General features: G+C 34.6%; 1 protein-coding gene across 12 annotated transcripts in view; it reads right to left on the bottom strand.

Annotated features, from left to right (window-relative positions):
* The window catches only part of PALS2 (protein associated with LIN7 2, MAGUK p55 family member), a 108,219-nt gene that overhangs the window by 12,939 nt on the left and 81,563 nt on the right, over positions 1-13,717 (bottom strand). For 10 of the 12 annotated variants that reach the window (XM_082632330.1, XM_082632337.1, XM_082632339.1 and 7 more), the window contains 5 exons: positions 6,579-6,620; positions 4,957-5,088; positions 2,998-3,097; positions 2,593-2,661; positions 500-661 (listed from right to left, as the gene is read on the bottom strand). In XM_082632330.1, coding sequence (XP_082488456.1) covers positions 500-661; positions 2,593-2,661; positions 2,998-3,097; positions 4,957-5,088; positions 6,579-6,620 — 505 coding nt within the window. The remainder of the gene's footprint in view (positions 1-499; positions 662-2,592; positions 2,662-2,997; positions 3,098-4,956; positions 5,089-6,578; positions 6,621-13,717) is intronic. The other 2 variants (XM_082632332.1, XM_082632338.1) reach the window with 1 other exon arrangement.

The following is a 13,717-nucleotide window of genomic DNA, read 5'->3' as shown; positions in this document are numbered from 1 at the left end:
TATTGTATTTTGTATATAAATAAATGTGACCTTCATTAATGCTGCCTGCTCTGGAAGAGGAATCTCTCTTGCTGTGCTATCAAAAATCAGGTTTAGGACCTTACAGGACTGAAAGCTACAAGCCAGATCACGAGTGTCAGAGGATCCAGAAGTTTTCCCCCGCTGGATGAAAATGGGTGAAACTACAACTTTTCAGATACACATCAACTGTACAAGAAAATGCAAAGTTAATGCTGAGTTTGCCACAACTCTTAATACTTGCATTTAATGAACACTTCTGGATTGAAGAGTTTGGAGAAGCAATTGCCACCAGGCAGCCAGCTGACAGGGCCCACAATGCTATTTCAAGACAGCTGTAGAGTCGCCAAGTTTTTCAATATCATCTGCTTGTTCATTTTCATTGGCATAATTAGAAATTACTTGGGAATAAAATAATAATAATCCGCTCCACCCCCACTCCTTCTTTCCAATTAAATAGTAAAGGAAACGGAAAACTTACATGGCACTGTGGTTCCAAATCTAGTGGGATTCAACACTATGAACCTGTTTTTCAAGCTTCTTCGTCCCACACCTTGAGCTCCTATCAATACTAATGTCTTTCTCTGGAAGGGAGGCATTTTGGCTACCTCCTCATATATCTGGATTTCATGACGATCAAATTCTAAAAGTAAGGAAATGGGAAAACATCACATTCAGTTATCTTTTATTTTTATTATTATTTTTAAATTAATTAATTAATTAAGTTTTGGCTGCATTTGGTCTTCGTTGCTGCATGCAGGCTTTCTCTAGTTGAGGCGAGCGGGGACTACTCTTTGTTGTGGTGCACGGGCTTCTCACTGTAGTGTTTTCTTCTGTTGTGGAGCACAGTCTCTAGGTGTGTGGGTTTCAGTAGTTGTGGCACGTGGGCTCAGTAGTTGTGACTCGCGGGCTCTAGAGCACAGGCTCAGTAGTTGTGGCACACGGGCTTAGTTGCTCCGCAGCATGTGGGACCTTCCTGGACCAAGGCTCGAACCCATGTCCCCTGCCTTGGCAGGCGGATTCTTAACCACTGTGCCACAAGGGAAGTCCCTCAGTTATCTTTTATATGGATGAAAAACCTCTGCTATTCTGTTCAGTAATGGCTTAGTTGTCTTGATAGTTAAGTATCACTTGAATTGTACTGACTTAGTACAGATTTTTAAAAATAAATTTGGTAAAGTACAATAAATTATTTTGTACCCTGATTTAAACACCTGCTTCTATTCATTTGCCTTAAAAAATTGTCTAACAAAACTAGAAAAATACCCTTAATTTATCCTTATCAGATAATCTATCCCTTAAAACCTGTTTCTTATCAATTCATCAGTAGAAATAATTACTTAATATAATCAAATTGCAAATTAGTTTATGTAATCTATTCCACTAAAAAGTGAGTATCAAATATGGAGGATAGCAGTACACTTAGAGTGGCTGCTTAAATAAGTTTCATAGAATGAGTATCCCCTTCCAATGATATAAATGAATAAATACTGTGTGGTGAACTCTGCAAATATTAGTTTGATTAATAAAATGCATATAGACAACATACTAACATTTAAATATTAAGATTCTAAATTTATGTATAAAATAAAATATTGGGTCTTAACTATTTTCAGTAGAAACACACTCCAAAATTATGATCAATGGGAAAATTAGAAATTTTCCATTTTGCAAGAAAGCTTTAAGAATATATATTTAATGAACAATAAAGCCAGAGGATTTGAAATATTATATTACCTATTATTATGGCTATAACTCTCAATCTATAGTAATAACACTTCTTCCTTAGGTTATTATCTTAACAGCAACACTTTCTTTGCACAATTTCTCCACAATAGATTAAGGGAGAGTCTAATTTCCCATTATAATGTTATTATTATAGTACATTATTAGATTATTTCCTTTCTAATGTGCTATTTAGTTTATTACCAATATAGAGGTAGCTCTGAAGTCAAGAAAGCACTTTAAAATTATCAATTCTTTTGAAGCCTCCAGAGCCTTGTAAGAGCTGCATTTCACTCCTATCAGCCTTTATAACTGAAAGGAATAACTGTGGTAGGTGTCATATTTATCTTTCTTTAAGTCTAAAAGATTTAAGAAAGAATCCTACTACATCAGGCTAAGATTTGTTTGGTCCAGTATTATTTTTCCAAAAGTATTATGGACAATGTTATGGCAGAATATGGTTGCCCTTAATCATAACTCTTTTATTATCTTTATAAAGGCATTCTGTTCTGTAGAAATGACACAAGTTTATATCAAAGTTCTTGAACCAATAGTTTCAATTGTCACATTGTTTCTTCATTAATACAAGCATAAATCCTAACCAATTCATTTTATTATAAACTATGAGTATAAAATAAAGCACACTAGTGATAGTGCAAGTATATATATCAGGATTTAAATAATGCCTGTATATTACTGTACCAAGTGTTCACATGGCAGTCCCTTGCAGCTGGGTACTAATGTGAATTCATTTAAAATTATACATTTAGAGTGTATGCCACACTGAGTAATGATATAAAGCTATTTCATACTTCACTTGGATTTCTCAAAAATATATTTAAAACATACCTGCATTTCTGGTTGTGAGATACATCATCTTTTTCTTTTTTTTGCTACTTATGGTTCCACAAAAAGGTCCTGAAGGATGACAAGGCAAATATAACTTAAACAGTATGTCAGACTATATACATTGCCCTGTGGTGTTCTATAGGGGTGGGAGAATTATCTTCCCAGTGTTGCATCCTACAAAGCAGAAGCAGGCAGGGGTGAGTTGAGCCACTGAATTCTGATACAATACCAGCAGGTGGCAAAAAGGGAACAAAAAGTTTACTTTTGAGAGCAGTACACTAAAGCAGATGAGAGGGATTAATTCTAGATATATTTTAAATAAATTCATCAGCTAATTCAGATGAAAGAGGCAAAGAAAGGTGGCCACAAAGGACAACTTGTTACTTATTGTATCGGGTTCATCACCTGAATTGTCCCAGTCTCTTCTAACAAATGCCTTTCTCTTCTCTTCCAGGAACTGGCTTGGAATGAGACCAGCGCTTCCTCCCTCTTTTACATGGCTAGCCTAGAATCAAATTAATGAATTGTATATCTTAGTGATCAAAATTTGAGACCACATTCTAATAAGTAGGACAAGCAATAGTCAGTTAAAAAAAATCACATTTGATCTTAAGAAACTGACCTTGATATTTAAATCCATGGCATTGTCAGGATATTGAAACACTTTAGTACCAAGGAATCAATGGGTACCTAACCAGGGTGCTATTTAGTAGTGAATTTTTAGACCAAAATACAAAGGTATACAGGCTCTTTAAATTACTAAAACTTTTTATTTATAATACTAAACTAGTGAGAATAAAGGAATACATGCTGTTATGTGTTGGCACCTAGTTAGGTGTTTGTTATCCAATAATCCTACTACGTTGGTATTTCCTGAGGCCAAATCAATGGGGAAAAAAAAAAAGAGAGACAGCACTGGGAGAACAGAGTGGAGAGTTTAGTTCATGCTACCAGGAATCTGAATATCCTGAGGGGGAGTAAGTTTAAAATAGGTAAAACCTCACCTACTGTCAACAAACTAACTTAAAATGAAACCCAAAGAAGTGCTATTTCAAAATAGTGGCTGGAGAACTGGCTACTAACAGCTTATCCCACAACATTAGTGACTTTATCCTTACAGCTAGCACAGAAAAATCCAGTATCATTTTTAGCAATTAAAATCCTGAAAAATACAATTAGAGTAATAGATGACAAACATGCAGGAAGAGATTGAGATAGATAATGGTGACAGGGTTAGAAGAGAAAACTAAGAGATGGCATTCACAGAGAAGGGAAAAAAGAGAAAACTGGGAAAGTTTTAAAAAGGACACTGCCACAGAAAGCAGATTTTTTTAGATGAGTTCTAAGAAATTCAGTGGAAACCTCTTGAAATCATGGATTCCATTTAAATTACTCATTTCTTAGTTCTCTCACCACACTGTGCCCTTATACATCATAATGTCTTAATTTAAATTTAAGGACATATTAGCAAGACTGTTCTTATTCTTATAATTCATTCCCCCTTAGAAGTCAATATAACTTACTAGAGCTAATGTGAGTTACTAATATCTCCATTTAATTCAGAACTTAGTGCTAGGTACCAGGTCCTTTTCTTTCACACTTTGTTCCTTAGTGAGACTCTCTTTTGCTTTTACAGTTTAAGAGATTTTAGACTTTGTTTCTCCAGTTCTGAATACTGTGGTTGCTAGTCGATGTGAACAATTACAAAACCGGACTTATTACTTATGCTAGAGTTTTCTGAAAACTGTATTAGTGGAAAGGAAAAGGAAGACCATCACGCACATCTTCTGGAAAATGGAGGGGGGAAAGACAGTGATAACACACATCCCTTTCCATACACACAGATTTCAATCCAAGACCAAACAACACGGATGATAAAGCAAGCCTTCATTTCTCAATTACTGAGAAGACGTGGGCAAATGGATTTAAGACCTTAAGAAATTACGTTTTATTTGTCGTGAATGTATACATAGAGGAGACAAGAGGAAGATTACTCTACCTACAGTAAAAGACTCCTAGTTAAGAGGAACAAACACTAAAAAGGGATGACCCCCAAGTGAGTTGTTCCTACCCAATACTATATTTTACTGTAATCACATGTGGAAGAACTGACTGGTCTAGTCTCTAAACCAAAGGAAGAGCACCACAGGCTAGTTAATTCTGCATTTATTAACAGCTACTCACAAATTCCCTCTCAATTTGGTCTTCTGTCCACAAAATTAGCAGCCATGAAGCAGGAGCTGTTCATGCAGGAAAAATCATTGGAACAAATGCTAATACCTTCTTCCTGAATATTCAGATATTGGCCAGATCTAAGATTAAAAATAAAAAGGCAGTTGAAGAAATTTTGAGAAGCATACTAACCTGCCACCAGTTTGGGTCTTCTCTGTTTACAATCTGAAGAATTTCTCCTTTTGAAAACTTCAATCCTGCTTCTTTGCAGGGTATCAGGTTATCATTGTATGGATTATAATCAAAATGACATTTCACAAATACCTAAAACACAGCACAATTAAAAATACTAGAGATGTATCATTTGTCACGGGATTTCTGAAATCTTTTTCAAAGCACTGTGATTTAATTGTAACTGACAATGTATTAAGCACTTCAACTAAGGAACTTGTTTTCCTTAAATAAGTATAAAATTATTAGAACATTAATAATTTGGTATCAGAGAAGAAAATAAGAAATAAATGTTAGTACTACATTAAGTTTTTGTTTCTATTTTTAACTTCTAATTGTAAATCAACGGAGTTTGACAATTGTTTTCTTCCACCATCCTTACTCTTTCTCCCAATCTTTTCATGTGATTTTCCAACCAACACTGCGTAATTTTTATGCAAGTAAATGCTACTTTCTAATTAACATTCTGAATTAATATATGCAGCTGATTTAAGGCATGTATTTCAGATATAATAGGATTGACTTCTTAAAAGTTTCCTGAAGCAAAAATTACATACTAAAAGTTCATATTGAAATCAGACCTGAAATATATTTATTAAACTTAAAAAACAAAAAACAAAATACTACCCACTTTCATCCCTGGTAATAACATATATTTTTAATCACACAGATTCACACTAGCCAAAATTAGTGTGGAAAATACTTTTCTGGAATCATCTTGCTTTGATGTAAATGATCAGCATTAAATTAATTGTAAGACAAATACTGAAAAAGCCTTGAAATTATTTTCCAATTTAAATTCATTTAACCACACAAATTTCCTTCAAATCTGTTTTATTAATAAAAGTATGTCAGTTACCACTATTAGTTATGATCTCCAATATCCAAAATATTTAGTTTATTAATTTTAATTTGAATTCTAATTAAGTTAAGCATTTTCAGTATTTGATGGCAAGTTCAGAGCAATTACTTTCTTAATACAGACTTTTTTCAGGCATATTTATAGAAATTCAAATTTTATCTGCTAAGGAACTGACTTAGTATTAATCAGCAGGTAAACTAGCAAGCAGGAAAGCACATAATTAGTCAAAATAACAATGTTATTTTTCTATTTATCATACTTCTATAAATATAACCAAACAAGATATTCAAATAACACAAGCAGATATATTACATTATTAGTGTACTAAAATGTAATGTGATAGATGCACATTAAAATAATTTAAAAATAACTAAATTTGGGAACATGACAAAATTTTAGTTACTTACAACTAGATGATTTTGATACAAAGCATTCAGAATATTTTCAATAACTTTTGAAAGGCTAAATATTAATGCTTAAAAAATCAGTAAGCCAATAATTTTTTTCCTGATATACAATTTTAGAAGTATCTCAAAGGCAGGCATACAAACAGTATTAAGATCGCTAAAATGTGACAATTGGCTAACTTGACAATGGCATGCAGCTCAATGTTTTGGCAATGGAAAAAACCCAAAATGATTAAGTGTAATTAAGGTAAATTTAGCTGGCTGATAAGACAGAAAAACAGAGTACCAGAGAATGTCCTGGAATGACATCATACCTGACGGACGTGTGATGGATGCCTCTCCATATTGATGCAACTCTAAAAATACATTTTTCATTGCATAAATAAAGCCAGACTTTAAACTGATAATAAATTAACAAAATACAAACAAACTACTGGCCCATTTTTACTTCACTCATTTGGTAAAGCAACTACTTCCCTAATTAATTGTCCATAGGCTATAACACCTGAAAATGATACAAGCAAAAGTTAGAGGCGTTTGAGATGAGGCAGAGAAGAAGGATGGATATGCAAAGTTGTAAAAATACTTGGATACTCCTTACTTCTCAAGAAAGCTGCACTGGATTAATAGTAAGAGGATCCTGTCATCTAACCATGAATGTGTTTATTATTCTTATCTGTGGGACAGAATATATTTTGTAACAAAAGGCTCAGACTTTCTGAGTTAGTCCAAGTTTCAAATATTCATTTCCCTACTCTCATCAAATTGTTCTGGAAATATTATTTGTCAAACAAACCACATCTCTCCAATGTAAAAGACTTCTGGAAGAAGCAATTTTATTTTTTCATTAACCAAATTAGTTTTGGAACATTACTCTCAAGCTCAAAAACTCAGATTAAACTAGTTTTACTCTGAACTTTGAAAATTTGTCTGAAAAATCAATGAACCCGACCTTTGATCTAAACATTTTGTAATGACCTTTAAATCACAGAGTTTTGACTAGATTTAGTATAACTGTATTTTATTAAGTACATTTTAAAGTGTTTCATTAATAGGCTATGGATGTTAACTGTTCATTGGTTATTAAGAAGTTACTAAATACAACCGGCTAATATATTTCAATCTCATATTCTTATCTCTAACAGAACTGAGTGACCAACAATCTAAAGTAGAAGGAAGAGAAAAAAGAAAGTACAAATGGCTTTTAAATACAGGAGGAGATGTTAACCTCACTCAGAGTAGAAATACAAATTAAAACTATATTATAATAACATTTCCTTCCTGTCACATTAGCAGGAATCCAAATATTTGATAACATTCTGTAGATAGGAAAATGCCTATTGGCCCATAGTCCTAACAGGTTGGTGGAAGAACTGGTTTAATCCCTTGGGAGGACAATTCAGCAAAGCTATCAAAATTATAAATGCAAAAAACTTCTGACCTAGTAATCCACCTCTGGGAATGTGTTCAACAGCAGTGTTACTCAGATATGTGCAAAATGACTTATGTAGAAGACTATTAACAATTGAATATGTCCTAATCACAAAAGATTGGAAGCAATCTTCACTGTTTAACAATAGGGAGTGAGGACTAGACTGGTAGTAGATTAGGAGGGAGATTTCAGCTGAATACATATTCCTATTTCTTGACTTCTAGAACCATGGGAATGATTCACCTATTCAAAAATTAAATTCTTATGGTAATGAAAGTAGAGATAAAATGACTCCCACTTCTGACTAAGAGAAGTAACAAGGACTCACCCTCTAAACTGAAACAACTAAAATACTGGACAAAACATATGAAATGTTTGTCAAGACATCAGACAACAAAGACAGTGATCCCTAAAAACTGGAAATAAACAAGATGAACTACACAATTGCCCCAATTAACTGCACAGAAAGTTTCCAGGTTGTAACCCAGGAAGGGGGACTCTAGGTAGAGCCTGGTGGTCTCCAAATTAAGGAGATGAGCTGAGAGACAGGGAGATCAAGGGGGTTACAGTGCACAGAACAGAGTGACAGTGAGGAAAGGGTTACACAGAGAAAGGGCTCAAGAACTAGAGGACTCCCTCCAGCATTCAGCTGAATACTGATCAGTGCATGTCATGAGTATGATCAGGTAAAGAATCAGCATTATGGGGAACAATATCAGGAGGTCATGAAGGGTCAGAAATAGTTTCTGTTATCACCAGTGTGAGTGGAAAAACTTCATAATTCATGGAGCATTCAGTGTTCGGAAGGGTTTTGCCCTAGACTTAATCCTACTCTGGTTGCACCTAACAAAGCTTAAAAAGCACAATCTGAAAGGATCTAACTGCTCCCACATAATGTAACTATCCTAGAACAAAACCTGAGAATATTTCTAAGAATACAAAAATATCCAGCACTCAGCAAGGTAAAATTCATATCTGGAAGCCAATCAAAAATAACCAGACATGCAAATAAGCAGGAAAATACAACCTAAAATATGGAAAAAAATGAACCAATTAAGAGTGACCTGGAAATGACAAATGGGACTGATTTAGTAGGCAAGGACAATAAAATAGTTATTTTTAACTTTACATATTGTAGTCATATGTTCAAGAAGCTGGAGGAAGGATTCGGCATGTTAGGTAGAAACACGGCAGATATAAAAAGGTTCCATTCAAATTTCTAGAGATGAAAACAAAAATATCTGAGATGAAAAGTACACTGGGTATGATAAACAGATTAGACATTTTAGAAAAAATAATAATAAATTTGAAGACAAAGCAATAGAAACTGTCCGACATGAAAAAGTGGGAGAAAACAAGACTGAATAAATGAAAGGAGTATCAGTGAGCTATGGGACAACTTCAAGGAGCCTAACATGTATGACTGGTGTCACCAAAGGACAGGAGTAACAGAGGAACAGAAAAAAATATTCCAAGTAATAACAATCAAAAAATGTCCAAATCTAATGAAAGACTCTTTTTAACAACTGAAAAGAAACTGGAAAAATTGGATACCTACATGCAAAAACAAAAACCCCAAACCAATGCTTTGATCCATATCTTATACCCTACATAAAAACGCAGTGTAAATGGATCACAGAGCCCGATGTGGAGTATACAATTATAAAACTTTTAGAAGAAAACATAGGAAAAAATCTTTATAACCATGTGTTGTACAAAGATTTTTTCACACAGAACAAAAGCATGATCCATAAAAAAAAATGGACAAATTAGAGTTCATCAAAATTAAGAATGTCTGCTCTTTGTATTACAATGTTAAGAGAATGAAGACAAGCCCCTTCTCACTTGGAGAAAATCTTTGTAAATCATAATTTCGATAAAGTACTTGTATCAAGACATAAAGAACTCTCAAAGCTAAATAATAAGGAAAAAACCAACTCAATAAAAAATGGATGAAAGATTTGAAGACATCACCAATGTATTCATAGCATGGCAAATAAGCACATGAAAAGATGCTCAATATTAGCAGTCATTACGGAAATGCAAATTAAAATCATGATGAGACACCATGACACACTTATTAGAATGGCTAAAATTATAAAGACTGACCACACCAAATGCTGGTGAAGATGTACAGTAATTGCAACTTTCCTATAGTCCTGGTGGGAATGCAATTAGTACAACCACTTTTTTTTTTTTTGGCGGTACATGGGCCTCTCACTGTTGTGGCCTCTCCCGTTGTGGAGCACAGGCTCCAGACGCGCAGGCTCAGCGGCCATGGCTAATGGGCCCAGCCGCTCTGCGGCATGTGGGATCCTCCCGGACCAGGGCATGAACCCGTGTACCCTGCATCGGCAGGCAGACTCTCAACCACTGTGCCACCAGGGAAGCCCAGTACAACCACTTTTGAAAACAGTATGGCCATTTACAAGTTCAACATATACCTACCAAATGACTCGGTACTTCAACTCTTAGGTAATTTACCTGAGGGACTTACATGTAAATGTCCATAGCATCTTTATTTATAATAGCCCCAAACTGGAAACAACAAAAATGTTCATTAGCCAGTTAGTGGATAATCAAACTGTGGTACAGCGATGCAACAGAATACTACTTGTTAATAAAAAGGAATCTACTGATACACATAAAAACATGCATAAATCCCCAAATAATTATGCTGAGTGAAAGAAGTCAGATTTTTAAAAAAAGCAAAATCAAAGGATTCATCTTGTACGAATCCATTTATATAAAAATATAGAAAATGTAAGCTAACTTATAGTGACAGAAACCAGAGCAGTACTTGCCTGGCATGAAGGTTGGGCTGTGGGTAAGGAGCAGGCGGGGAGGATTACAGCGGACCCAAGAAAACTTCTGGGGGTGATACATACTGTCACTGTCGCGACTGTGTTGAGGGTTTCATGGGTACATAATAGATATGTCCACATTTATTAACTGTAGGCTTTAAGTATATGCTATTTATACAAACTTTACCTCAAAGGTACCTTTAAAAAGGAAAGCTAAAACTAGTCAAAGTACTGACAAAATAAAATATTGCACGGGAGTGTGCTGCGCCTATGCAAAGGATAGTAATTAGCAGCAGCAGAAAAATCATCAAATGGATGAAAGGCTGGAGAAACATCTCCAATCATGACCTTTGTCGTAAATCAGAAGGAGGCTGGTAATTCGTTTGGGAATGTGCTGGCTGAACATGGTACAAGTGCTGCGTACACACTCTCAGTCTCAAACCATAGTTTCAGGTCCACCTGAGTTTACACATCAGAGTAAGTGACAAGGTAGTGAATGCAGTGATCAGAGTTGCTAAGAAGTTCTCTACAATAGTAACAGATAATTAAGGGAGAATGTTCTTTTTCTAAAGATTTTCAATGTATGAACTCAGCCTATTCAAATGCACACACACAAACAACATATTTTGAGATCAGCAAGGAAACTAGATTATATATTTGGTTTAAAAAGCTTTCAGGGGCAGTTCACACTTATGTATGGTAAATAACCATATATGGGCCACAAATTTAAGCTTCTGTTAAAAAAAATACATTAAAAAAATTTATTAACCTGGCTGCTCTGAAATCATACTACTAATAATTCTTAATTTACATTACATTTGAGTCATTAGTTCATGCAAGGCCTGCTTTTATTTTTTTATTTTGTTAGTTTTAAAAATATAATAAAAGCCATGAGCTTGCCACTCAAAGCAGAGGCTAGAAACCTACATGGTCCTCCTGCCCACATTCCATTCCATCCCACCACCCTCGCTTCCCAACAATGAAGGTAACCCTCATCCTGAATCTTGTGTCCACAAACTCCTTGCTTTCCTTTTTGTATAGTTTTATTAAACCTATATGTAATCTGTAAAAGTATATATATATGGTTATTTAAAACTTAAAATAGATAGTATCATGCTCTGTGCATGTACTCTTTTGGGGAACTGACATGCTTGTTAACATGTTTCTAGCTGTACATATTGCTCTAAGAAATTATGTGTCTTAGTATATGTAAACATTCAACCCTAATAATGCTAAACCTTTTTCCTCCCAACGTGGTTACACCAATTTGCACTGCCACCAGCAATGTAGAAGAAGTACTCTATATTCACAGCTACATTTTTTGCCAACTGAATGTTATAAAATGGTATCTCACATTGTGACTTTTAATATCTCTTCATATGTTTACTGATCATGTTATCCCCTTTTACTTGATTTGTGTATGTAGAGTTTCATATATTATCCCGTGAATAATCAATTTCATTCATTGAATAGTCTTTCTCACTGAAAGACATATCATCTCTGTCAGATATCAAAGAAATGTATGTGTGTAGGTCTCTTTCTGAACTCTCTCTTCCATTGTTCATTCTGTCTAGTCCTAAGCCAATAATACCACCAATCTTAATTCCTACACATTAATAATAAGCCCCTTCTTCCTGCTTTCCTGCCTCAAAAGTGTCTTGGCTATGCATCTTATCAAATACCATGAAAAAACTTACTGAAATTTTCACTGGAATTGAACTGAATCTACAAGTCAATTTAAGGAAAACTGATATCTTCATAATATTGTCTTCCTGTCCATGAACACGATATATCCGTTTACTTAGATCTTACTAATTTTTTGTGCATGGAGGTCTTGAATATTTTTGTCAGATTTATTCCTAAACATAAATGTGACATTCTCTGACTCTATTATAAATGTCCTAGTTAATTTCTAGATGTTTAGTTATGGCATATAGAAATGCAACTGACTTTTGTATATTAATCTTATTTTCAAGTATCTTGCTAAATGATTTCTAATAATTTATAGTTTGGGGGGTTTCAAATTAAAAATCTTACTATTTGAAAACAGTATTTTATTTTCTCATTTCCAAGTCTTTTGCTTCCATAATTAATTTATTTTTTTCTTCATGCACTTATGGAACTTTCCATAAAATACTGAACATAAGTGGCGCTAATGAACATCCTTCTCTAGTTCTGAATTTTTTTAACAAAGCAATGACTTTATTAATCCTTGTTTTAAAACTTTATGTTCTGGCTTCTTTGGCTTAATTAACTGCAAATAAATAACTGTGTAAACAATAATTTTAAAAGCATCAGTGTCCAAGAGCCTCAGAATTTAAAATATTACAGGTTTCGATATTTCACTGTATCCTAAACAAAATTTTTTAGGAGTCAAAATTCTTGAACTTTTTTTTTTTTTTTTTTAAAGAAGTGGTCAATTCCCTTTGCTTCACTGTTGGAAGCCTCATCAAAATTCTGAACAAGATCACCCTCCTCCCCAATAGCAAGTGGAGCTTTTCCATCCAGCTTATGCCAGGATCTTGAAAACTTGTTGACACCAAGCTGGTCTAAGATTGGGGTGACCTTTCGGTCAAGGGCTTTGTCTCAGCATGGCTGGTAATGGTAAAAGTGTTTGCTGCCAGAGACCTCTGAGCGTTAGGACTGTTAAGGTGGATCATCACTTCTTGGTTTGCAAATATATTTACCTCTTTAAAAGTCAGAGATAACTAGAGAATGGACTTGAGGATATGGGGAGGGGGAAGGGTAAGCTGTGACAAAGTGAAAGAGCGGCATGGACATATATACACTACCAAACGTAAGGTAGATAGCCAGTGGGAAGCAGCCGCATAGCACAGGGAGATCAGCTCCCTGCTTTGTGACCGCCTGGAGGGGTGGGATAGGGAGGGTGGGAGGGAGACGCAAAAGGGAGGGGATATGGGAACATATGTATATGTATAACTGATTAAATTTGTTATAAAGCAAAAAAAAAATAAAAATAAATAAAAAAATTAAAAAAAAGTCAGAGATACTGTTTATTCCTAGTTTCTTTAAGGAGAACTGAAGATTTTTTATCATCTGTGGTAACAGATATTTGTAATATCATCTGTTACTCTATATATCATCTGAGGGTGGTTCCTTTTTGTCCTCACAATTATGCCTGAAGTTTGGCAAGTTCTCTTGGTTTATGGTGGGTTTTTCTCATCTTAGGGTGGAAAGTGGGCTTCACAGGGGCCTG

The sequence above is a fragment of the Mesoplodon mirus genome (genome assembly GCF_964341445.2).
Source record: "Mesoplodon mirus genome assembly, chromosome: 9".
Classification (NCBI taxonomy): domain Eukaryota; kingdom Metazoa; phylum Chordata; class Mammalia; order Artiodactyla; family Ziphiidae; genus Mesoplodon; species Mesoplodon mirus.
The sequence above is the reverse complement of the archived record's forward strand: the minus strand, read 5'-3'. Positions and strand labels throughout refer to the sequence as shown.